Raw genomic sequence first — 26,591 nt, 5'->3', positions numbered from 1 at the left:
GCCAATCGCCGCCGATCTTCGCCCTCCGGCCACGCCCCCAATCGGCGCCTCGCCGGCGTCGCGACCTTTCGGGGCCCGCCCCGCCCCCTCGCGCGGGTTGGGCGGGGGAGCTGCGGACACGCCCCCTCCTTCAGAGAGACCACGCCCCTCCCCGCCCTCAGGGTTCCGCCAAGATGGCGGGCGGTGGCCGGTGGGAATGGTGCGTCTTGTTCTGATTTTTTTGTCCCGCCGTTCTTCCGGCCGCCTGAAGGATCTTTTCACCCCCAGAGAAGCCCCAGGGGTCTCTGCGAGGGGAAGGGTGAGGGCAGCGAGGCACGACACGCCTCAGCTCCCACACACCCCTCTCTCCACCTCATGGGCGCCGAGGCTGAGGCATTTGATGGGTTTGGAATTACAGAATCATGGAATTCCAGACTGGGTTGAGTGGGACGGTACCTTTAAAGATCATCTTGTTCCATCCCCTACCATGGGCTACCCTACACCTTCCACTATCTCAGGTTGCTCCAAGCCCTGTCCAGCCTGGCCTTGGACACTTCCAGGGATTCCACAGCTTCTCTGAGCAACCTGTACCTCCTCACCCTCACAGGGAAGAATTCCTTCCTAATATCCCATCCAAACCCACCCTCTTCCAATTTAAAGCCATTGCCTCTTGCCCTGTCACTTCAGGCCCTCACTTTGATCGTTTTTATCTCAGTGGGATTGTTTTTGGAGGCTCCATTTCTCTGCTTGGACAAGACCTGTGCTAGGATGGGCCTTGTTCAGCCTCCAAGGCTGACAGGCTTCATGAGTGAGGGTTTAAATTCCCTTTCAATAAAAAAACCCAACTTTGGGATCATCTCGAGAGACGGTTTTATGAATAGCTGAGGTCAGGGCACGCATGTAGCCTGCAGCAGGGGAACTGATGAACCCAATAATTACACAAAACACTTCTGAGACATGATTCTAGTTTTCCATGTGTCTTCCCCTGTTATTTTACCATCAGAATGAATCATTCTGTAACCGTGGAAACAATCAACAGTCCTTATTTTTTGACTTCTTCAGGCCCAGAGTGACCAGATGACACACACACCGACCGACCGACCGACCTCCCTCCCTCCCTCCAGGCACACCCAAAATCTGGGGGCGAAGCTCCCAGACTGCAGCCAGATGAACCACTGCAGTATTTAACCTTTTATTGCAAGGGGAAGGCACAAACTGGGTGTGAGTTTCCCCTCCTATCCCTTCTCGTTTGGTTTGAGGGATTCAGAGGACTGGGAATATCCCATCCATGCTAAAAATGAATTATTATATTGTTCTGCTTTGCCTGGTTGAACACTGGGACTGTGGACACGTTTCCGTGGTGTGAAAAATGACAGACTGAGGTTTAGCTGAAATCCCTCAGCAGTGCCTTCTCCTCAATGGAGAGATTTTATGGATTTGAGGGAGATTTTAAACTTTGTGTGAGTAAGTGTGGAGAGTCAATGCTTTCTAAAACCAAAACCAGGCCATAACAAGGCCATGGCCACGTGGGGTCAGCCCAGCTTTCCCCGCTGAGGCTCAGAGCAGAGGTCCTGGACCTGCAGCGACTTTTGGACAATCCTTTTCCAGGTGCATCCTCCCAGATTCCAACAATCTGCTGTGGAGGGACATCCTGACCCAGAAGGTGAATCTGTCCTCTGGGATTTACCAGCTGAGCAGTGTCCTCTGTGTGTGTATCTCAACTTCTGACCTCCAGCGCTCCCTGCAGGCAGTGGAATGTTAAAAAATGAGGGGAAAATCCTTTGTTTTGGTTAAAACTCTCGCTATGCCCCAGCAAGGCTGAGTTCGTCAGTCCTGGAGACCGGTGCTGTCCTGTTTCCCACCACAGGTGCTGACAAACCTTTTTGCATGTGGGTTTAAACCAGAGTCTAAACCAGAGCAGGGGAATGATCTGGATGGGGAAAAACCTTCCTTGCCATTCCAGGCTCTTGTAAATAGTCTTTCTCCATGTTTTTTGTAGGCTTCCTTCAGGCACTGGATGCTGCAGTTAGGTCACCCTGAAGTCTTTTCCAGGCTGAACAATCCAAATTCTCCCAGCTTTTCCTTGTAGGAGAGCTGCTCCATCCCTCTGATCAGATTGGTGGCTTCCTCTGGACTCGCTCCAACAGCTCAATTACATTGATTGGTGTTCCCAGAATGGGAAAAACTGCATCAGGGATCAGCCACTTTGCTGAATCCACACTTGAAATGGGCTCTGCTTCTTTTCTGCTGAGCAGGGACAGGACCCAGGGAAGGGCTGGATCTGTGCCAGGGGAGGTTTAGGTTGGATCTCAGGGAAAAGGTTCCTCCCCCAGAGGGTGCTGGGCACTGCCCAGGCTCCCCAGGGAATGGTGACATTCCCAAAGCTGCCAGAGCTCCAGGAGTGTTTGAACAGTGCTGCCAGGGATGCCCAGGGTGGGGTTGTTGGGGTGACAGGAGTTGGACTCTGATCCTTGTGGGTCCCTTCCAGCTCAGGATATTCTCTAATTCTTTCCAAGGCTACCAAAGATCCACAGCTCCCTGGTATCTCCAAGGCCAGGATTTGGCTGCTGAAGACCAAGGGGAAAATTGACATAACACCTTTCCACTGTTTCCTCATTTCCACATCTCGTCTCTGCTGGTTCCACTGTTGCAGCAGGGGGAAAAAAGCCTAAAACTCCAGCAAAGTGATCTCCTTTGGCTGTTCCACCAGGGAAATTGCAAATCCATGACTGCAGGACATCCAGAAAGATGGGAAGGGAGCCACGCGCTTGTTTGATGTAAATGTCGGAGCCTGAACACACCCAGCTTTATGAGGAGAGAAAAAGTGCACTCCTTCTCCTTGGGCTGCATGACACAAGGGCAGGAAGAAGGGAGCAATCCTTGCCACAATAAAAGTGTTTACATTCTGTTTTGGAAACATGCTCAGGGCTTGGAATACCCAGGGATCGGCCTCTTTGGTTCTTTTAACCTCTCATAGACAGGGCTGCATCCAGCCACAAACAAATCCTGAGGGGTGGAAATGTCTGAAGGGCTGCACAAACCAGCTCCAGGCACCTGGATTTTGCAGAGGATCCAGTGCCTGTTTATCTCCTGGAGACAAAGAAGCTGCTGTGTCTCCCTGAGTGTTTCCTACAGACACATAATGAGAAACTAAATACCTGCTCCAGCTTAATAAAGTCAAGAGGAAACCTGGCAAAGCTCTGCCGCCATCCAGATGGCCTCCTGGGCCTAGGAAATGGCATTTCCTTGGGGTTTGGGATAGTGTTAGTGCAGTTATGGAAGGAGAAGTGGATCTGGACCCTGTCCGCCTCGCTGGAAATAATTATCCCATCTTTAACCGAGCAGCCAAATGTAATTTAACTGCCCAGAAAGTGTTCAGAGACACAGGGGTGTTGCAGCCCCAGCCTGCCATCCATGGGGGCTGGAAGTGTTTGGTGTCTTCAGGTTTTCCCATCTTTCCTGTCCGTGTCCCAAACCCACTTTTATTTTATTTGCCTAATGCTGACAACATCTCCCCTTATTAATGCTCCAATATCCTGGCTCACAGTCCAAGTCAAGGCTTAAAAAGTACAACAACAACAACAACAAAAAAACTGTAACAAGAAACTTAATTATGGCTCTTGCCCTCCTTTGGATGTGGCTGTTTTATGGGAAGTAAATAGTGTCAGCTCATCCCAAAAAAATTCTCGGAGTGAGAAATGGGGGATGAAGCCCAAACGGTGCTTCTGATCCCAAAGTGCTGCAGGTCCAGGGGTGTGCAGACTGCAGGTGGCTCCGGAGATTTGGGGTAAAAGGACATTTTCTCATCAACCACAGGCAGAGCACTCGGGATGACAGATCTTCCCGTACTAAATGAGCTCACTGTGGATTCCATGAGCTGTTTTTCCTGGGTTAGTGAGTAAATAGCAGCTTTTACCTTTTTCCTTTCCACCAAGGGGGCACCAAGAGAGCATTTGCCCAGTGACTGTCTCTGCACACACGCTGTCACCTGCTGTCCCATCAGTGGGACACTAAAGGAGTGCTCTGTTTCCCAAAGGTTGTGTTTCTACGAGCTCCAGTAAATTCAGAGGAAATACAGCCCTGATCCCTTGCCCTTCTCTTCCTTGGGTATTGGGGGATATATTTAAGGGATGTATTTAAGGGATGTATTTAAGTGTACGAGGTGAAGGACTTGAAGAATCTTCTGTGTGAGACCAGTGAGGGGCAGCTGTTCCTGGGGCTGGAAAGGGACAGGTGGCTTTGGGATCTGAGCCAGTCATGGGATCACAGGGATCTGATGGTCTCAGGTACACCAAAGGGACAGAGCATTTAAACTGAAAGAGGGGAGGTTTGGATTAGAGATTAGGAAGAAATTTTTGCCTGTGAGGGAGGTGAGACCGTGGCACAGGGTGCCCAGAGAAGCTGTGGCTGCCCCTGGATCCCTGGGAGTGTCCAAGGCCAGGTTGGACGGGGCTTAGAGCAGCCTGGGATAGTGGAGGGTGTCCCTGCCCATGGCAGGGGTGGCACTGAATGGGCTTTAAGGTCCCTTCAACCCAAACCATTCTACAATGCCACAATTCTGTGATCATGCCACTGTTGTCCCAGTGGCCATCCCTGTGTCCAGGCAGCGATCCCTCCTCTGTGCCAGGATTGGGAATGTGCTCAGCCCTGCTGAGCTCACCCGTGGCCCTTCTCTCCCTGTCCTTTTTCCCTCTAGGTGGAGTTATTACACATCAGATTTCGTCTTCTGTGTCTGGAGCTGTTCCTGCCGCCGTGCAGACAATGAGGGATCCCTGCCGCTGCCTGGGTGCTTCCCTGGAATTTAATGAAGCCCAGTGTACCTCGGAGAGCTTACACGTGGTGCATGGATGGGATGGGAAAGGTGAGCTGTGCTTTGGGGGAGTGTGGACCAGGGTAGGCTGGGAGTCCCTCAAAATGAAAGGAAAATGATTAAGCAGGGATGCTCCATGGATCATCTTCCCTTAATTCTGCTTTATGAGCTTTTCCTCCTTTCTCTTACCTTGTGGCACAGTTGTAGGTGAGGAAGAGGAGGCAGGAAAACCCCGCAGGGTTGTTTTTGAACTCTGCCTAATTAACAGCATCATTTGGATTGACTTGGTCACAGAGGGCTTGAAGGACAATTTGAGACTTGAAGGTTCCAGGTGCTTTCATGGACATCTGGGACAATGTGGGTGCTGGGGGAGCAGTTGGGCTCTTCCCTTTGCTCCACGCTGTTCCAGGGGCACATCCACCCTTGCTGTGACATCCTGGCTCTTCATCCCCTCCACCTTCCCCCACCAGCGACATTCCCTGTTCTCTTCCAGGATGCAGCACATCAGTGCTTTGCAAGATTTACATCCCTCTCCCTCCCTGCCGTCGTTTCCCTGTCTCAGACACATTCCCACCCTCTCCTCCTGTTTATGGCAAGGGGAAAAACAGTCAGGACATAAAGCAGCTGCCCGAGGCCATCAGCCAGACCCTGCAGCTTGTCCTGAGTCTCACGGAGCCCCCGGCTGCAAGGCTGCATCCTTGCAAGTGCCTGCCATGGGATTTTCAGCTGGGAGATGATGTGGATCAGATGTGGTCCCCTCCAGAGGGCCACCCAGGGTGGGACACAGCATGGAGGCGGGCTGGAGGTGGCCTTGGGGTAGCCTTGTCCCTCTGGAAGGATGGGCAGGCCTCTTCCCAGGTTTGCCATTCCCAAGAACTCTCCTTGCCCTCGCTGCCTCGTCAGGGGAAAAGCAAAACTCACAAACCTCTTTCCTCAGGGTCACAGCAGCTCTTTGCCCTCCTGCCTAAATCTGCTGAGAGCCATGAGGGATACCAGGAACCTGGTTTTCCCCCAGTGTCCCAGGTGAGGTCTGGCCATCCCTGCCCCTGGGTGAGCAGGAATAAGAAGGGCTCATTCCACTGGGACCAGCTTCCCATCTCCCACGGGTGGGGGATGAGCTCAAACCTGAGCTCAGTGGGCTCAAGTGCTCTGAAACAAGAGAAGATGTGGAAAAGAGGGCAAGTTGAGATGGGATATTAGGAAGGATTTTCTGGCTGTGGGGGTGCTGAGGCCCTGGCACAGGTTTCCCAGAGAAGCTGTGGCTGCCCCTGGATCCCTGGAATTTTTCAGTGCCAGGTCAGATGGGGCTCTGAGCAACCTGGGATAGTGGAAGGTGGAATCCCATGGCAGAGGATTGGAATGAGATGGGATTTAGGGCCACTTCTAACTCAAACCATTCTGGGATTCTGTGATGATGATGATGAAGAAATTGCACAAGGGGAACAACAGAGCCACTGTCATCGCATTCCCTGAGCCCAGTTTGAAGGCCAGGGTGGTGCCTTTCCTTGGGATCAGGGAGCTTCACTTTCTCTGGGCACCCCTGCAGTTCCCCTGTGGCCCCTAATGCTTGTTCCTGAGCTGTTCCAGAGCCTCTCTTTGGGACATGTCCCCAGGCAAAGGACTAATGGGAGTGAATCCCAGCTGGGATCACTGGTGTGAGTCAAATTTCTAACCCAGATCCTCTCCCATTTCTCACCCCCTTCTCCAGGCAGGAAATCAAAGCCCAGCTCACTCATTAGGGACGGACCAGCTGTTGACCAAAAGCCAAAAATAAAACCCAGAGCAAATGCTTTATTTGCTCAAACTGCTGCATTCTCAGAGGAGGGGGAGTGGGAGTTTTCCAAGCTGAGGCTTCCCACCAGCTGGGAATCTGCAGCTTCACCAGGAGCCGACAGCACAGGGGAGCTCTGTTACCAACTCTTTGTCTTAGCTGGGGATCAAAGGGAAAATTTTCTGAATGATTTCAGTATCTGACAGGTTCCTGCCTACTTGAGCCACTGTGAAATAATGGATTGGCCTTTCCGAGTCACTTGGGAATTTGGGAAATATTTTGCTGCTCCTGTGTCAAGCTAAAAAAAGAAAAACTCCTGAAATGCAGCTCCACAGCCTCTTCCTCGGATCAGATCAAATGCTGATCATACTGATGCAAGCTCCCTGGCTGCTTTTCTGGGGTGAACTTGGCATGTTGGGATTTCAAGTTCTTCTTCAACTGGAGTTTCTCATCCTCTCCCCCCACAGCCCATCAGCAGGGCTGTTTGCAGCTCCCACACGGGGAAGATCCAGGTTTGCATCCCGAGGGATCGCAGACCTTCGGCCTGGGAAAAATCCCCATTGGCATCCTGGAATTATGAAAACCAGACGGGAGAGCTTAAAGGAGCAGTTCCTGGGGGGAGACTGAAGGCTGAAATATGTGGAACAGCTGGAGGGATGCAGGGGATTTCAAAGGGAAGGCTGGGATGCCGATGGAAACGGGAGCAGGCAGGCGCAGGGGCCGCGTTGCACTGGTGCTTACGGGAAGAGCTGCGGGCGGGGGGCGGGGGGCACTTTATTTGTTTCGGATCTATAACATCCAGCAGATATTTATGGATTTTTTATCTCTTTAGTGCCTCGGGGCTGCAAATCAAAGCGCCCGGGGCTCTTGTGAGACTGAAAGCAAACAAATAAAACCCCCGCTGGTCTCCAGAAAGGTTTGGAGCCGCACGAGCGCGGTCACTGATCCGCCTGAATTTAATCAGACCCATTACACCGCTCCTGGTGCCGTCACTCTGGAGGGCTTTGGATCCTCACCATCCCTTCCTGCCTCGGAGACGAGGGATAATACACCTGGGAAATGAGGGTTGTCTGAGCCAGATGGAGCCAGGCACATCCACATCCGTGTGCGGTTCCAGCTCAGCGCTGGATCCTGGCTCTGGCGACACCAGGTCTGCCTTTCCTGCATCCCCAACCAATTCCAGGAAAATCCCTGGTGGTCCTGAGTGCCCTCAGTGGGGCAGGTCAGGGTGAAAGGTGCTGCTGGTCCCAGCCCTGGGATGCTCAACCCCACGAGGAGCTTGGAGAGGTCGGATAAGGCAGGGCAAGGTCAGATAAAGCTCTCGCATTCCCTCTTGGTGCGAGCACCGGGAATTTGGGAGATGATTTTGCACACAGCCAGGGTGGCCACCCAGGAGCCCCTTCCCGGCCTAAAGGCTGGAAAGTCTCCAGTGCGCTTCCCGAGACACTGCAGTGACTCATCCGCGTTGGGTTTACTATGGATTCATTTAAGGAGCTTTTTTCAGCCTCTGCTCACCACAGGAAAGCCCCTGGGGCGACCGTCCCAGGGCGGGAGGAACGGGAGGGCTTTTGGAAACCCACGTGTCCTGGGTGTAGGGAACAACCCAGCTCCTTTTGGAGCGCTTGGGGATCCGTTTGTGTCCGAGAATCGCAGTCATGGAATGTTTTGGGTTGGAAAGGACCTTAAACATCATCTCCTTCCAACCCCTTTCCATGGGCAGGGACACCTTCCACTATCCCAGGTTGCTTCAGGCCCCATCCACGCAGCCTTGAGAATTTCCAAGGGTGGGGAGTGATTGTCCTCCCCCTCCCCGCAAACCAGCAGCTTCCCCAAATGTCCCTTTTCCATCAATTCCTGTCAGCAGGATGTCTCAATACCCAGCTCTCACCCCCTCCCTGCTGCAGGGGACAGCTCTGCTAGGGAGATATTCCTTTTATTGCTGTGTTTTTCAAATATCTGTGCGTCTGCAAACCTCTCCCGCATCCAAAACTCCGCCGATCGCGCTCCGAACCCCGCTCCGGCACTCGCCCATCTGCACGGTATTAAATTACTTGGGGCTTAAAACGCCGTAGGAATCCCAGCCGACCCCCCAGGCCATGCCTGGCTCACACAGGCATCCGAACCCCCCGCTGCATTCGAAGAAGTGCATTTTCAGCCTGGCAGCCGGTTTGCATCAGTGCGCTTTTTTTTTTGCCAAAAAGTGATTTATTTTTTCCTTTTCCCCTCCTCAAGGTCCTGGAGCGGGGTCAGCAAAAGGGAGGAGCATCATCCCCCTGGCCCCGCTGCTGTCGGAGGGCTGCACTTCTCCCGTTTTCAGGCATCTCTGCCACTTATTTTGTTAAACCGAGGTTGGAGCAGCCCTGTTGGCTTTGAATCTCCCTCCCCATCGTGTGCTTATCACTGCAAGTTGGAAATAATTCCTCTTTCCCAAGCACAGCCCCCGGGTTGTGGATGCCAGGCGGTGACAGCTTTTCCTCCCCGAGGCTGAGTCACCCCGAGGGCTGGGGACACCCACGGGCTGGCTTCTCCTGGGTTTTGCTTTGGGTTTTAATTTGAGTTACTCCTTTGATTACCCAAAGGAAACAACCACAGCCAGATTTCCCTGTGTCAGCAAAATCCATCTCTGCGTCTTCTCCCAGTGCTGGAGCTGCAGGATCTGGGATTGGCTGTGTCTTGTCTTCCCAAGACCTCCCTCATCCTCTGCTGTTGGTTTTAATGCCCAAATGCCCCAAACCCACCTGGCCTGTGATTTCCACATCCCTGGAAACCCTCTGTGCCCACCGCATCCTCGTTTTCCTTTGGCTTAGGATCGTGGAGCAAACAACCACAAACCTCTTTGTCCTCACTGCTGCCTGTCCCTGAGGTGGATCATCCTTCCCTTCCCATGGGTTCCAGCTCTCACCATTTCCCTCCTTAATCCCTTCCCCAGTGTGCTCCTCATGCTTCCTCCTCACCGCTGTCCATCCTCAGCGTGTGGCCATTCCCATCTGTGCCCTATTTTATCTGGTCTTCCTCCAGATTTTAGGAAAACCACATCATTTTTTTTTATCCTTGCTCCACTCCAACATCTCATTACCACTTGGCATCTTTTCATCCAAGGAGAAAGGACGTTTTCATCTAGGAAAGATCCTGGAGAACCCAGCAGGCTCCTTTGGATCACTTCGAACCCCCTGTGACCTCTTCCCCATTTCCTGCAGCTCCAGCCCCGCTTCCCACCCGGCTTGTCCCAGCTCCCAGCCTCGGGGGGCCGTGTGGGGCAGGGCTGTGGTTGTCAGCAGCCTCTGCCTTCCCATGGCCCTTCCCCGACCTCCTCTGCTTTTCTGCTCAGCGTTTCCTGCCTCATCACCTCCCCCAGCTGCACGGCCAGGCCGAGCCCTGCCGAGGTGCCCGGGGACGGATGGACCGAGGCCGCTTGGTCCATCTTTTCACCTCCCCATCCTGCCTAACCTCAGGCTGGGCAGGCAGTCGGAGGTGGGTATTTTTCAGGGAGCCATCCCCATCACACACCCAGCTTTGGAGCTGTTGCAGCTGTTCCTGGTGCTGCCTGCCAGGAGCGTGCTCGCCGCCCTGCGCTCGCGTGTCGGAGCTGCCCGGACTTGCAGCATCCCCAAGAACGAGCCCGTGGCTGTGGGGCAGGATTGGGAGGATCCCTGGCACGTCCTGGGTGCTGCTCCACCCTGGCTGTGCTCCTCTTGGAGTGGGAGGAATGGCCCAGCCCCACCAGGCCACCCCTTATCCTGGATTTATATGGAGCAAGGGTGCAGCCCGTCCCGGGGCACGGGGTGTGAAAGGATCACTGCAGAAATGGGGAGGTGAATTTGTGCCGGGGGAGGCTTAGAGTGGATATTAGGGGCATTTCCTGGATGGAAAAAGGATGGTCAGGCACTGGAATAGGCTGCACAGGGTGGCAGTGGAGTCACTGGAGGGATGTAAAAGCTGTGGGGATGTGGGGACATAGTTTAGTAGTGGGTTTGGCTTAGATCCTGTGATTCCCTGAATCCCTGGGCTGCTTCCCACTGCCTGTCCAGGGAGGGGGATCTAAAGGAGACCCAAAGGGGACGACTCCAGGAGAGCTGGAGAGGGACTTTGGACAAGGACCTGGAGGGACAGGACACAGGGAATGGCTTCCTACTGCCAGAGGGCAGGGATAGATGGGAGATTGGGAAGGAATTCCTGGCTGAGAGGGTGGGGAGGCCCTGGCACAGGGTGACCAGAGAAGCTGTGGCTTCTCTATGTTCCAGGCCAGGCTGGACAGAGCTTGGAGCATCCTGGGACAATGGAAAGTGTCCCTGTCCTTAGCAGGAGGTGGAATGAGATGATCTCTAAGGTCCCTTCCAACCCAAACCATTCCAGAATTTTGTAACTTTTTTTGGTGGCATTTGTTTCAGCAAATAAGGCAGCAGGAGGGAGCCCAAGGCTGGCATGGGATGCCTCCATCCTACAGGAGCTGTTCATGGCCTTCCCATAGCACAGTTAGACCCCAAAAACCAGGAGTGGCAGCTGAATGTTAAATAAAAGATTTGACTTTTATTTAAAATAAAATGTATTTGAACATAGTCTTGATACCACGGACTACGGGGACGCAACACTGGTTATTCCTTGGCATTAGCTGGGCACGGGATCCCTCCTTGTTAGTGTTAATGTGGGAATGGCTTAATGAACCTGGCAGTCCTGGCCCCAGGGATCAGCTACTGAGGGTGTTGTGGCACAGCTCTGGAATCCCCTTTAACTTAGATCAAAAGTTACTGGACTGAAATTGTATTTTTTGTGGGTTTTTTTTTAAATTATTTTTTTTTATTCCTTGGTTTGTCCCCGTACCCCTTCCAGACATCCTACAGTTACTGCTTATCTATGCAATATCCTAGCTGGCTTGTGAGACTAGTTACAAAAACTGTACAACTTTATAAAATTTGTGGGTTTTTTTACATTAGTTACACAAAAACCTTTACTTCATAAACCTTTTACTTCATATCATAATGAAAAAAAATTTGCATATCAGAGGCGGAACAGTGACTATGCTGGTGAATACTAAAAGTGTCATAATACAATACGGTGTACAAATAAAATTAAAAAAAAAAAAAGGAAGACAATATAAATGATTATCAAAAGGCAAGTTAAACAAATAAAACCAAGCTATAACAGACTAACAGAAGATAATCTTCGAGGCCACACAAAACTATTCTCAAAGTCATGTCAGGCACCTTCGGAGTCCTGGTGTAGTGTGAGAGGAGAGATGGCAGCTCTGCTCGGGAGCAGGACGACTTCAAACAGGTCAAATGTACAGAATAAAAACACAAAAGAAGAAGGAAATAGAACACTCATGCATTAAACATGATAAATAGACTTCATATAGGTTAGCCCTGGATGGCTTTACAAGAAGATGGCTTAGAGTTCTCTTCAAAAATTGGCTTTTTAAAGTCAGTTAAATCTTTATCCTGATCTGCTCATCGGAGTCTGGATCTGTGGGTCACCCTGCCCAGACACGGTCTGGTTATAGCAAATTAACAGAAGTGCTCGTTAGTGCACACAGATTAACTGGTCTGGTAATGCAAAACAAAACAAAACAAAAACAACAACAATGAAAAAAAAAACAACGAACAAAAAAACCCCAACCAAAAATCCAATTATTAAAAAAAAAAAAAAAAAGATATATTTCAAGCTTACTTTATTAAGCAGCATTATCTCAAAGGACAGCTTTGGAAAGTTAGACATGAATATGGCCGTGGGGGTTTCCTGTGAGGCGAGGCTGGCGGGGCTCACACCCAGCCACTGGTCAGTTTGTAGAACATCTCCTCGTCCAGGCTCTCGTTCTGGTCCTTGGCCCGCGTGGACAGGAAGATGTAGCCCCCGATGAACTCGTGCACCACCTTGCAATCCACCTCGGTGCAGATGAACGACACCCGCACCTCGTCCGCGAACTCCACCGTCACCTGCGTGGCACACACGGCTCAGCCCCGCCCTGCCCTTCCCCAGGGAACTGCTGCCGCCATTCTCCCTGATCTTTCTGGGTGTTGGGATGATTTTCCAGTGCCTAAGCAAAATTCTGTGGTGCCAATATAGGAGTGAGCCCAGAAGAGGCCATGGAGATGCTCCAGGAGCTGAAGCTCCTCTGACAGGCTGGGAGAGCTGGGAATGTTCACCTGGAGAGGAGAAGGCTCTAGGGAGAGCTCAGAGCCCCTGGCAGGGCCTAAAGGGGCTCCAGGAGAGCTGGAGAGGGACTGGGGACAGGGGATGGAGGGACAGGACACAGGGAATGGCTTCCCAGTGCCAGAGGGCAGGGATGGATGGGAGATTGGGAGGGAATTCCTGCTAGGAGTCCCTGGCAGAGGGTGTCCAGAGCAGCTGTGGCTGGCCCTGGATCCCTGAAGTGTCCAAGGCCAGGTTGGATGGGGCTTGGAGGAACCTGGGCTTGTGGAAGGTGTCCCTGCCATGGCAGGGGGTTGGAATGAGGTGATCTTTAAGGTCCCTCCCCAACCCGAACCATTCTGGGATTCTGTGAATGGTGATTTGGCCTTGAAGATCCTTACTAGTTCCTTCCCCCCCTTTAAATATCCTTTGACTTTTATTCAAATGTTTAGATACTGAAATACCTTCTACCACCTTTTTTATTGTTTTCTATTTATTTATTTATCCATCCGTTTGTTTAAATTACCATCACCCCTTGTACTCCCCCGTGACTCAAACAATCCCCCAGTGTGTTTCCACCTCTCCATGGTGAGCACGTGGCCACACATTCCCTGCTTGCAGAGAAACTGGGATTGGGCACAGAGCTGTTGAAGTCTGGGCTTTCTTTCCACTTTTCCTTGGTTTTCTAAGCGGAATTTTGGCCACAGAAGTACTTTATGGGGGCTGGGGGAGCTCATTCTGGAGTGACTGAACAAACCATTCATTTATTGAGGCCCTTTCTCTTTTTGTACCCCCATCACTGACAGCTCTGCAGGAGGGATGGGATTCCCAGCAGAGTATCCAAGCTGGATAATTGGGATATCAGGGCTTGCAACTGAGTCAAAACAATGACTCTGAGGCAGAGGGGGAAACTGAATAACTTTTCCAGCAACTCTTAATGAGCTGCAAACTGCAGGAGAACAGCCCTCATGTATCCCCGGCAATTTTAATTGGGTGTTCTGCCAAAAAGGAGCCCAAAAATTTGTGCATCCAAATGTAACAGCAGGGGAAAAGCCCCTCTCAGAGCCTGGGGAAATAACTACTCGGGTTTTTTTTGCTATTTACATGAAAGTCTGAGTTGTATAGCAAATAAAGGAATTTTAGTATGGATAAGGCCCTGTGTATTTGTGTTATGGGTTAGGATGGAGCCCGAGCATCAGGGCTGAGGTTTCACTTCATTTAATTGTGTGGGGTTCAGAGAATGGAGGAAATAATTCCTGACTACAGAAGAGAAAGATTCAGGGTTTTTTCTTGAGGGTCACACGTAACTCCACCAGTGCCTAAAGGGACTCCAGGAGAGCTGGAGAGGGACTTGGGACAAGGGATGGAGGGACAGGACACAGGGAATGGCTTCCCACTGCCAGAGGGCAGGGATGGATGGGAGATTGGGAACTGGGAATTCTTCCCTGTGAGGGAGGAGACGCCCTGGCACACAGAAGCTGTAGCTGCCCCTGAATCCCTGGAAGTGTCCAAGGCCAGGCTGGACAGGGCTTGGAACAACCTGGGATAGTGGAAGGTCTTGCTGCCGTGGCAGGGGGTTGGAACAAGATGAGCTTTAAGGTTCCTTCCAGCCCAAGCCATTTGGGATTCCAGGACTCCCTGAAGTCCAGGGAGTGGTGCCTGTCTCACTGACAGGAGCAGGGGGAGAGGACGGGGTGTCAGACACCATCTCACCATTTTGATCTCCCAGTTCACGTTCCACTGTTTCATGTTGCTGAATCGCCAGGTCTTGACGGCGTCGCCCGTGCTGGCGTCCATGCGGATCAGCCGGTTGTAGGCGATGCCGATCAGCTCATCCTTCTTCCCACCCTGGAACCTGGCAGAGGGATTGACAGAAACAAGCCTGTGAGACACATAAACCCAGCAGCTGACTTGACTTGTAAAATCGCTTTTACAAATCATTAAAAACTCGTATTTTTAATTTCAGCTGCAGTGCAACTTCCCCAGGCAAGGATGTCCACAGGGACGGTCTTCCCCATGGCAGGGGGTTGGAACGAGGTGATCTTTGAGGTCCCTTCCAACCCAACCCAATCCAACGCAATCCAATCCAACGCAATCCAACCCAACGCAATCCAATCCAATCCAATCCAATCCAACCCAACCCAACCCAATCCAATTCAATTCAATCCAACCCAACCCAACCCAATCCAATGCAATCCAACCCAACCCAACCAAATCCAACCCAACCCAACGCAACGCAATGCAATGCAACCCAACCCAACCTAACCCATTCCACAATGATTGCAGGATATTTAACCCACTCCCTGTATCCACTAAAGAACAGTGGATATTCTTTAGCCCCCAGCCCAGCCCCGCAGCCCCGCCCACCTTGCGTTGAAGTGCGTGATGCCGAACTCCGGCAGCGACTGCCAGGCTTGGATAAAACGCATCTTGGCCTCGATGAGGCTCATCTGGGCCACGTTCTGGTGAGCCTCCAGGATGCGTGCCGTGATCTGCGGGCGGTGAGACACAGCGGGGTCAGGGGAGCTCGGTGCCACCTCCGCTGTCACGCGCACGGGAGCGGCTCCGGAGGCGATCAGGAGCCGCCGCGGATCCGAGCGCGGAAAATCAGTAATTCCTCCCCTGAGGTTTTGTTTCAGCTCACGTGGAGCTTCCCATCTCCAGATACAGGAAAGCAAACACAGATCAGAGCCGTCTGGAGGCAAAGAGCCACTCATGCTCTTGGGAACTTTAAGGATGTGAGCAAACAACGAGGCAAATTTCTGGTGTAGGGTTTCCAGTTTCACCCCGTAAATCACTGGGGACCGTTATAAAAACCAACCAGGGCACAAGTGTCACGGGGAGGGTGCAGGTTTTGTTAGTGCTTTCACCGCTGCTCTCTAAACCAAAGGGGTTCTAGATTAAGTTTATTTTAAGTTTATCTTAAATTTTATTGTTGCTGTCACTTACCAAGTCTCTTACATAGCCTGGCTGAAGATGGCAAGGCGAAATGAAAAAAAAAAAAAAAAATAAAGAGAAGGAGGCAGAAAGAAAAAAAAGCAATCAGAAATATGGCAATAAAGCAAAGAAAAAGTGTAAATTAACTGCAAACCAAAGTTCAAGCAAAAAAAAAAATAAAACAAACCAAACCAAACCAAACCACATGCACAATTCCTTAGGTGGAAAAGCAGCCAAAGGGAATGTGAGCAGGGACAAGCGAGCGGAGATCGGCCTCTCATGCCGGCCCTGCTGGAGCACTGGAGTGATCCCAGCTGGGTCCTGGTGTTGTGGAGAGATGGTTTCGGTCCTGAGATGGTTTAGGATGGATTTCAGGAAAAGGTTCCTCCCCCAGAGGATGCTGGGCACTGCCCAGGCTCCCCAGGGAATGGTGACATTCCCAAAGCTGCCAGAGCTCCAGGAGTGTTTGGACAGCGCTGCCAGGGATGCCCAGGGTGGGATTGTTGGGGGGGTCTGTGCAGGGCCTGGAGCTGGACTCTGATCCTTGTAGATCCCTTCCCGCTCAGGATATTCTGTGATCCTGTGGTCCTGCTGGTGGGTGAAGGGGAGGGTGAAGCTGCCAGGTCTGAGGTGGGTTCATGTCCTCGCTTCCCTCTCCAGGTCTCTACACAAACACAAGGCCACTCCCTGGCTGGGAAAGCTTGAGAGGAAGCTCAGGAGCTCACTCCGAGCTCAGCAGATCCTTCTATTTGGGATATGTGGAGAAATGATTGAGATACTGTTTCCAGGGAAATATTATTGGGATAAAATATTATATATTTTGGGATAACAAGCAGATGAAGGGAACATCAGCTGCGCTTCCCAGGGATGTGTCTGTCCTTGCTGGCTCTGACGCCAAACTCTGGCAGGGCATCTGAGAGCTCTGAAAATCCTTATTTTGGGTTGGGTTTTGTTTATTTTCATTTAGGATTTGGTGCTTCCAATCCCAACCTGCCAACCCTACACCGTTGCACATGGAGACAAACATCACCCCCGTGAGTTTGGGGCTGGTGAGGACACAAAGGCTCCATAAATCCACGGCCAATTCCTATTCCAGCACCTCCTGTGGGCTGTACAGCCTCCTCCTTCCCCTCCTCCTCCTTCCCTGTGCCGGGGCCACTGAAGGACCCTTGCGGTCGAATTCCTGACATTCCTGCAGCCTCCATCCCTCATTCCTCTCAGCAAACATCCTCTGCTGCTCCAAACTTTGCCTCTGGCCACCAAGGAAAATCTTAAATCCACTGCTTAGCTGATGCCTGTGAGGGCCCTGGTGTCCACACCATGGCCACGTCCTGACTGGGATCATCCCCATCGTGCCCATCCCTGCCATTCCATGGATTTTACTTTTATAACCAGGATACCTGTACAGTAAGCAAGTTTTCCAAGCTAATATTTTTCCAGGTGCCTCTCTTTTACCGGAAACTTCAAAGGTATTTTATATATATAAATATATATTTATCTATATATATATGTTAAAATAGTATATTTATGCAGCCTCTCCTCCATCCAAGTGGATATAAAGGCTTATTCAGGGGAATAATAAGGGCTATATAAAATATAACTCCACTGCCAGGAAATCATCGTGCTGTGCCAATAAAAAGTTATATTTTTCCGGCTTCTCTGACTTGCAGCCTTCTTCTGGGCTTGGAGAAATCATATCCAGCCCCAGCCAGCAGCCTGAAGGATTTAAGTCACCAAAAGGCCATGGAGCAATGCTTTCCTTATTTTCACTGCTGTTCTGACATATAACTCTCTTCGAGAGAATCCTGCATTTATTCCCAGTGTGGAACAGTTCAGCCCTGTCAGGCAGGGATCGGATGGAGCGTGGATGGAGTTCAAGCACGAGTCACAGCAACTCAAAACCAAAGCAACGTTCCAAGGACTGGCATTTGGAAGCAGTGGAAAAGCAAAGAGAGAAATATGCAAACCGTGTTACAGCCAAGTGTGGATAAAGCACTGCAAGCAACTGCAACTCCGCTGATCCCGGGGATTTCTCCATGGATTCTGTGCAGGGGAAGGGGTTTTAACCCCAGCACCGGGCAGAGATGGGGCAGCTGGGGCCAAACCATTATCAGCAGGGGCCCAAACCGTTCCCGGAATGTGTTTAAAATAAACATCAACCAATTTCAAGTCTATTTCCAATTGAAGGTTCCCCGCCGTGTCCGTGCGCTTCACACAGCACGTGGCAGAACCCCGGTGCTGGGTGCCATCCCCAGGTGCTGGATCCATACCAAACCCTTCAGTCCCACCTCATTTTAGTAACCACGTGCATCCCAGTGAGTGAGGACATCCAAAACATCCAAACCACGCCGTGTTAAACACCAGCCACTGCCGGGACGCGTGTCCAGCCCGACCAACGCCGACAGCAGCGCCTACCTGCTTGTTCTTGTACTTCTTCAGGTACCGAGGAGAGACCAGGCACTCGGGGTTGATGTCGGTGTTGATCTGCTCTGGGATCAGCTGCGGGTCTGGGTTCAAATGCTGCATCTTCAGGAAGGACAGGATGTTCTGCACTTCCATGCCGTAGGAGCTGTCGGCCATGGTCTTGCCCTTGGAGGCCAGGCGGCAGGCGGCCATCCAGCTGGCGTACTGCGTCTCCTGCCCCCCGAAACAGGGACATGTGTCTGTCACAGCCATGGGGGGACGACCAGACCCCTCAGGAAACACCCCATGGAGCCCTCATTCCCCTCCCAGCCTCAGGAGACTCCAACAGGCGCAAAGACAGGCAGAAACCCAACGAGAGTGTGGCCAAAAACCACACGACAACCAAACGTGTGTGGCCAAAAACCAAGCAACCAAAACGACAAAGCCAAGGCTGATTTTCTGCTCCAAACTCGCAGGTGACTTGGAGCACATTTGGAATGCTGAGATCAGACAGGTGACTCCATTTTCTACTTGTTTTTTGAAGAACAGCACCAGAGCAGGATGGTGGGCAAAGGGGTGAAGAGGTGGCCAATCCAAGAGATGAACTTACGTTGTCGCAGCGCAGCCAAATCTCGTTCATCCCCTCTGCCACTGGAATCAGGAGTTTGATGTTGAACTTCTGACCAGAGATGTTCACATCAGGGGTAACTTCACATCCTGCAATGAGGGAGAGGCTGTGTTTAGCAGGGATGTGAGGAACTATGATTTAAAAAGTGGCAAAGAAAGCAAAAATAGGAAAACAAAGAGCAAAGCTCCCAGACTCAAGGGTCTCCGGTGGCATCTCAGTGCTGCCCAAGGTTTGTCCCACACCTCTGATGGGATGAACATTCCACACAGCAGAGAAAAAACCCGTGTCAGATGTTCCTTCTTCCAGGATGTCAGGAAAACAGGGAGGAAAAGCAAGACCTGATCTGAAAGCAATGGAGCAAAAGCGAATGCGTACCCACAGAACTCCTGGATCCTGCCTGGCATCAGAAATGGATCCAGTGGCTGGCAAACACCCCAAAATCGCCATGAAAAGACAGGAAAAGGTGACTGGATGGGTGTTGACTCTCACCCTGAAACCCCTCTATGAACGATGGGATGCCATGAAGTGTTTCAGGCCAGGCTGGATGGGGCTTGGACCATCCCAGTTTAGTGGAAGGTGTCCCTGCCCATGGGAGCAAGGTGGAACTGATGGGCTTTAAAGTCCCTTCCAACCCAAACCATTCAGGGATTCCATAATTTGGCTGCTGCAGCCAGCAGCGAGGTGTGAGCTCCTGCTCCTGGTGCCTGGAGAGAATTCCAAGTGGTTGTGTAAACACAGGGGGCGATGAACCGACCCAGCCACGGCATCAACGCCGCCTCCCAGATTTCTGGAAAGTGCCGTCACAGCAGATTTGTCAAAAGCTCAAAGAAAGGTCCTGGGGGCCAGGCCTTGCTCCCACAGCAGCCTGAGGTCACCTGGAATCCCCCCTGCTCCTGCTTCCACGGGGAGAACAGACCAACTCACTGCAGCTCCACGGCTGCCGGAGCAGGAATGTTTCGCTTGACATAAGGACAGGCTGCCACCGTAGGAATTTCAGCTCTGGAGTGAGGCTGCTCCCAACCAGCAGCAGGAGGAGAAATAAAGGCAGCAGAGGAAGAAGATGATTTGTTCCTTCCAGTTTCTGCCGTGGGAGTCAGTGCAGTCCAAAAAGGAGAAGGGCAGGTGGAAAGTTGGACCAAGGTTTGGAAGGTCCCTTCCAACCCAAACCATTCTGTGGTTCTCCAAGCTCTCTTCCCAAGCTACTGGTGGGGTGGTGATGCTTCCCCATGGGATCACATGAAATCACACTCAGAAGTCCAAGTCTGTGCCCCAATATCAAACCCAGCCACCTCATTCCTTTACACAACTCTACCCAACCCCGGGATGGAATTCCGAGGCCATAAAGCAGTGGGAAAACAAGATGCGGGAGGAGCAGCATATTCCCGGAATAAAAAGCAGCTTCTCTTACCCCAGCCTTGTGCTTCTCTTACCTCTCAGGTTCATCTGGTGAGCAGGAGTCCCGTTGGATTCCTCTTTGCTCTTGTAGCAGGAGATGGAGGTATCTTTGAAGGTGCACCAGTAGGGCTTGTAGCCTTTCAACGTCAGCTTCTTGGGCCTGCAGGAGACGTGGAGGGACATCTCACTTGGTCTGAGCTCCTAAAACAAGCTGCTCCCCGGGAAACCTCAGCATTTCCTCAGAATTTCAGCCCTGGCAAGCTGCTGTCAGCAGCCTGGGTTATTCCCACCCCTGCCTGGGGGCTCAGCCATCCCTTCAGTGCTGGCTGGGGGAGCTGAGCTCCAGTTCCAAGTTTGAACTCTTCAGTCCCAGGGAGATAATTTGGGGCAAGGTGGGGAGAGCTGGAGGACTGTGCTACAAAAACAGAGGAGTCCACGAACCACTCCAAAATCTGCCTCTCCAGCCACCACATAAAACTGGAACCACTTTTCTGAGGCTCCGAGGGGAAGCAGCACTTCCAAGGACGTGTCGGTCACGCACACGCCTGAGTGCACTCCTTGTTTTCTTTTAAAACACTCCACAGCACAAAAGGTTCTGCTCTTTTCTACAGAAAGCCACGGGTTTTGCTTGATTCTGCAGGAGAACTGATGGCCTTGCAGAGTGAAGCACCCTGAACTCATCCCAACACAAGCCCACAGCCTTCACAGAGCTCCGAGTATTGGAATATTTTAACCTTCCCTGGTTTCTAAACCTTTTTCTAATGTTAGGTCTGCAGCCTCTCACGCATTTATTATATTTTCATCTCAGAAACAGCTGCTGAGAGTGGTTTAGATGAGATCTTAGGAAGAAATCCTTCACTATTAGAGTGGTAATGCCCTGGAACAAGGTGTCCAGAGAAGCTGTGGCTGCCCCTGGATCCCCTGGAAGTGTCCAAGGCCAAGTTGGATGGGGCTTGGAGCAACCTGCGACAGTGGAAGGTGTCTCTGCCCATGGCAGGGGGTTGGAACAGGAAGGTCTTTAAACTCCATCCCAACGCAAAACATTCTGGAATTCTCTGATTTTAGCTGGCAAGGGCGGTAACCTGGCTGGCAGTGGAGAGAGAAGCATTCCAAATCTCTACAGCCAACACCAGGCCCATACTGGGACACATTTAAAGGAGTTAAACATATGGAGTACAAGGGACATGCACTGCTCCCCCAGTTCTCCTCTCCAGCTGAAATGTGACGGGTGGCACATGCAAAGCTGGGACAGCTCCAAACATCGCACCAGTTACGTTGGATTTCTGGCACTAAAATAGCATCTGAGCCCCTTTTTTAGGAGCAAACTGATTTCTGTGTTCAATCTGACAGCCTCAAAGCCCAGCCCCAGGGTTCAGGGCTTGCACTGAGTGAGGAACCAGCAGCTCCTGGCTGCTCCATGCCCTGGTGCTCCAATTTGCAGGCAATTAGCTACCAGAGTGGTGCCTAATTTGATTGGCAAATCAGCAGATCAAGGGGAAGAACAAGTTTTTGTTTGTTTGTTTGTTCAAGGGAGGGAAGAAACACGCACTGAAGCACAGCCTTGAAACTTTGCCCCAATTAAGCCAGACCACAAGCCCAGACAGAGGCAGAGACCTCGTTAATTCACCTCCGGAGTGGGAGAAGGAGTTTTCAGAGCAGAGAGTGCCAGGTTCTGGCTCCAGAACCAAACAATTCATAAAATAAAGGCTTGTTCCAGAGCTACTTCACTCTCTGCAGCATTTTTTCCCCCCACTATCATACAGCTCTGCTGTGAAATCCCATCAAGTGTTTCCAGCTTCCAGAACTTTCACTGCAGCAGGCAATAAATTGCAAAAGACATTAGTGGCTGCCAAAAATGTTCCTCCAAGTCCAGACGCTGCCGTTCCCCGATTCCATGAACCACCAACCGAGTCAAAGCAAGCTATAAAAACCCCCTAAATCCTGAGCAAGCCGGGAGAGGGGCAGAGTCAACTTAACCTGCTCCTTTTGGCATGGAGAGACCGGGACCCCGGCTGGGTGGAATTCCTCCAGCCTCCCGCAGACCAGGAGAAGTCTTTGAGGGAGGTTTTCCTCCTCATTTTAAGATGGTTTGTTCTCTCCTGGGCGTTAAATGTGTTCAAGAAACATCCCAGCACACACTGCTGGCTATGGGATGCACCAGAGCAGGAAAACACCTGGAATTTTGTATTTAAGAGCCAATCAAACATAAGTATTGAATATTTTGAGTATCGTAAGGCCGGGAGATGAAAAAGAAGAGGAAGGACCATTAATTATTCACAGCCATTACCAGTTCCACAAGCAGCTCTTCCCATCAGCACTTACTTGAAGACTTTAATGTAGTCGGCGAGCTCCGGGATGGAAGTGATGTCACCCTGCAAATCAAAGATTATCCCATTCACTCCGAGCAGTGGGATCAAGAGGGAAGGGATGTGGCGCAGGGGAGGGAACCAGGAGCACCAGCAGGGCTTAGGGGTTGTGAAACTGCTCCTGAGAAAGCTCCAGCCACTTCCCAGGAGAAGGAAGCAGTGAAAAATCCAGGGCCCAGCTCTGCTGTTTTGAAAGCAGAGGACAAGGCTTGGTTTCCCTTTGAGGAATTCCTGCTGCTGCTGGAGCCAATTCCCAGCCGCGGGGTCACCGGCGGTCACGGCAGCAGCGTTTGCACAGGGAATTTTCTCCTCCCTTCAGTTATTCCTGATGCTCCAAACAAAAGGGGAACAGGCACCTCCACAGAGAACTGACTGGGGACGGGATTTATAAGCCTGGAAAAATTTTCTTTCCTCCCCAGAATTTTTTAAAATACTGAGTTTAAATTCCTTTTTTTTTTTTTTTTTTTTTTTTTTTTGTTGCATCAGGGTAGCACTTTTAATTCCCAGGAGCTGGAAGTAAAAAAAAAATAAAATTTGGGGGACAGGGAAAGGGAGGATTGCTCCAGGAGCTTCCAGTAGCAGGACAGTTTACTTTCAGTCTGCAATGAGAAACTGTTTACAGACACCACAGGGAAAAAAATGCAGAATCTAAACAAACAATCCAGTAATTGCCCATTATCCGTATTCAATTACTCGAATGCATCTGGAAATGGCTCCTGCTACAAAGCCCTACGGAAAGGGACGGGTTTTTTTGGATGAATCACTGTCCTCTTCACTCCTGCCTGGCAGGGACTGTTCCTCAGTGATGTGCTTCGAATCTGGTTTTGCAAAAGGAATTAGAAAATATGTCTTGGTGATAAAGATTTGTTGTAATTTCTGGTTCATACTGCAAAGCTCTGCTGTTGTTAATGCCAATAAAGCGTCTAAGGATGGATGTAGCTTCAAAAGGACCCGTCAGAAACACTTAAAAAATTATATGAAGTGGAAAAGTGGAAAATTTCAGAGATTTTAGGGTTGGAAAGAGATGGTTTAAACGTGCAAAATGCCTGGAAAAGCTGTGCTGGGCCAAGGCTGACAGGACTGAGTCCTTTTAATGCACTTTAATTTTCAGGCTTTATATTTTTAAAGGTGGAAAACCAGTGTTAAAACGGCTTCAATATCAAGAAAAAACCCCCAAATGCTCTGAAATACAGACCTAGGCTAAAATCCAACCTAATAAAAATAGGGTTTCGTGAGCCTAAATTAGTTCTGAAAATCCAGCAGCTGCTTTAGGTGCTGTAAAACGTGAATTAGAAACAGTGGAAGAAGAACCTCAATGTGGAAAACTCAGTTATTTGGGAAAGTCAGTAGTGAGGATAAAAACCAACTTAATTTCCATTTAGTTTTCCATTATTTCATCAGGAGGGTGGCTTGGTGCAGTGGGGGGATCAGTAAGTCTTGGCTCCTCCAAGACTTTTCCAGATGCTGCTCAGGGTTCCTTCTTTCCAGAACTGTCCCTTGCTATCTAAAATCCTTGTATTTTAAAGAAAATATTATTGGGGTGTGCGCAACTTTCTCATCAGAATTAGAAGAAAAAAGAAAAAAGAAAAGGGAAATAAATGAGGTTGGATGCCTGGAAAAATTCCCTGCAGCCCTTACCAGGATTGTTGACGTCTTGCCACCTTCCAGGGTGATTTCCAGGTCCGAGAGCGCGGCGTCCACCTCGTCCACGTCCTTGTCACTGTGGTTCAGGTGGTTTTCCGAGGACATGATGGACAGCTTGTTGATGTGGTACTGGAAGGCAAGGCCAGGGTCACCCCTGGATGCTCCTGTGACCCCAGGATCCCAGGGGATCATCGCCGCCACGCTTGGGAAGCGGAGTGGGAAACCAGGAGCAGAGGCCAGCAAATACTGGGAGGGTTTGCTGGGTCAGGAATGACCACCTCGGATGTTTCCAGCCCAAGAAGTCTCCAGGCACCGACCCCTGAAGGAGATCTCTGGACCCCACAGGGCAGAGCTGCTCTTTCCACCGGGTTGAGGTTGGAAGGGACCTCTGGAGGTCACCTGGTCCCACTCCCTGCTCCAGCAGGGCCACCTGGAGCTGTTGTCCAGGGCCACATCCACCTGGCTTGGGAATAACTCCAGGGATGGACACTCCACAGCCTCTCTGGGCAAACTGTGCCAGTGCTCAGTCACCTCCTGGTATGAACATGATTCCTGATGTGCAGAGGGATCCTCCCGTGTTCCAGGCTGTGTCCATGGCCTCTTCTCCTGCCACTTGACACCTCTTTCCACCCCATTTCCTGCCCCCCACCAGGTGTTTATGGATATTTGTAAAATCCCCCATCCCTGGAAGTGTCCAAGGCCAAGTTGGATGGGGCTGGAACAACTTTGGATAGTGGAAGTTCCTGCCCATGGCAGGGCACGGAACAAGATGACCTTTAAACCCCAACCCAAACCGTTGTAGGATTCTACGTCTTTGCATCTGTTTTCACCCCAGAAAACCAAAACATCCATAAAATCTCACAGGAAGGACCGTGCCCAACCTACTCTGGAGCACTTGGATGTAAACTGAGTCATTATATTTCTGCTTTCCTCTCGTTATTTTTCCTGGGAGGGGCCCTTGGAGCAGGCAGCCCTGCTCCTGAGGGGGATATTTCTGCATCCTACAGCTCCAAGGTGTGCCAGACCACACAGAACAAATGCCTGCCATCCCTCTCATGGAAGTCAATAGCAGGTGGAGCATTTATGCCAAATGACACGGAGTATTTCATAAAACCAGATAAATAAATAGTTCTGGGAAAGCCACAGATTATCCCCAGCTGGTTTGGGGGCAGAGGGCCAGAAAGGCCCAGTTCAGTAACCCCGTGTTCGTATGGGATGGGTTAAGAAGGACAAAACTAAAAGTTAAGATAGATATAAACATGTTTGGTAAGAGCAGGTCAAGTTCTTTTTCATGAGGGATAATCAGTGGCAAATATTTAAATTATCTCATAAACTCAAGTGAGGATCTGGAGGTGGGAAATGATCCAACTTCTACCAGCACGAGAAGGCCAAGCTCCCACCAGAGACAAGGTGAGGCTTAAAACATAATTTTAAACGGAGGAAGGGATGGTTTAGATGAGATGTTGGGAAGGAATTCCTGGCTGTGAGGGTGGCGAGGCCCTGGCACAGGCTGCCCAGAGGAGCTGTGGCTGCCCCATCATTGGAAATATCCAAGACCAGGCTGGAGCACCATGGGACAGTGGAAGGGGCTTGGAACTGGACGGGCTTTGTGGACTCTTCCAACTCAAACCATTCCAGGATTCCATAATTTCGTTCATCAGATTAATGAGCAGAGAGGTCTGCAAACACAATCACGTCTAACCCAACCCAGGGGCGTCTGGGGCTGTCTCTCACCTGCAGGGCTGCAAACATCATCATCTCCTCCTCCGTGCACTCGATCTCCTCCAGCAGGATTGCCCACTTGGACTGCTCGTACAGCTGGTTGATCCTGATCGCGTCGTACTGCGGCACAGAAACGCGGAATGCTTGGAAAACCAGGAGCCCAGCTCAACACAAACCACCCCACCCGCTGGGTGCTGTGGTGGATCCAGCACCCGGATCTGGAAGTGGATCCCTGGAAGCTGTCCCTGCCCACGGCAGGGGGTTGGAACGAGATGGTCTTTAAGACCCATTCCAACCCAAACTATTCTGGGATTCTGTGATCTCTCTTCTCAACACAACACGTTGATCTATGACCGAACATCCTCTGCCACTGACAAGAAGTGCCTTTAAGAACTCTTTAAGCACCTCCAGCAACACCTAAAAACCCTGGTATATAGGAGCACAAATCCTGGGTTTGATGTCCGCACAACCAATTTTCAAACTTCCACGTTCTTTGGGAGATTTACCAACACAACAGCACGTTAGGGATCTGGACATCCTTCGCTCCAAAGGATGGAAATTTCAAAACGCAAGCGGAACAAGGAGCTCTGGTACCTTTGGATTCAGGTCAAAAAAGCTGTAGTACTTGAACCGGAGTAGCAAAGCCTCGTTTTCTTTCACCTCCTGCTCCATCAGGGATCGGGATGAGTCCAGCCACCTGTGAATTGCCAACACAGGATAACACACACGGAACGCTCTCGCGGAGCTGCCGCGACGCTCTCGAGAACATGATTAAAAATCAGCAAAAAAACCCCCCCCAAATCCTCATTT

At 51.0% G+C, this 26,591-nt stretch overlaps 1 protein-coding gene across 4 annotated transcripts in view; it reads right to left on the bottom strand.

Moving 5' to 3' along the window:
- Positions 1–11,054: 11,054 nt before the first annotated feature.
- Positions 11,055–26,591, bottom strand: part of FERMT2 (FERM domain containing kindlin 2) — a 50,681-nt gene continuing 35,144 nt past the window's right edge. For 2 of the 4 annotated variants that reach the window (XM_066189121.1, XM_066189123.1), the window contains 11 exons: positions 26,376–26,478; positions 25,794–25,901; positions 24,054–24,188; positions 22,372–22,421; positions 20,085–20,209; positions 18,637–18,743; positions 18,039–18,260; positions 15,636–15,656; positions 15,054–15,178; positions 14,400–14,541; positions 11,055–12,490 (listed from right to left, as the gene is read on the bottom strand). In XM_066189121.1, the coding sequence (XP_066045218.1) occupies positions 12,317–12,490; positions 14,400–14,541; positions 15,054–15,178; positions 15,636–15,656; positions 18,039–18,260; positions 18,637–18,743; positions 20,085–20,209; positions 22,372–22,421; positions 24,054–24,188; positions 25,794–25,901; positions 26,376–26,478 (1,312 nt within the window). In that variant the 3' untranslated portion in view covers positions 11,055–12,316. The remainder of the gene's footprint in view (positions 12,491–14,399; positions 14,542–15,053; positions 15,179–15,635; positions 15,657–18,038; positions 18,261–18,636; positions 18,744–20,084; positions 20,210–22,371; positions 22,422–24,053; positions 24,189–25,793; positions 25,902–26,375; positions 26,479–26,591) is intronic. The other 2 variants (XM_066189122.1, XM_066189125.1) reach the window with 1 other exon arrangement.

The sequence above is a fragment of the Chamaea fasciata genome, unplaced genomic scaffold, assembly GCF_029207755.1.
Source record: "Chamaea fasciata isolate MVZ Bird 193981 ecotype frontalis unplaced genomic scaffold, bChaFas1.0.hap1 SCAF_7, whole genome shotgun sequence".
Taxonomy (NCBI): domain Eukaryota; kingdom Metazoa; phylum Chordata; class Aves; order Passeriformes; family Sylviidae; genus Chamaea; species Chamaea fasciata.
Note: the sequence above shows the minus strand (reverse complement) of the source record. Positions and strands in the feature narration are given on the sequence as shown.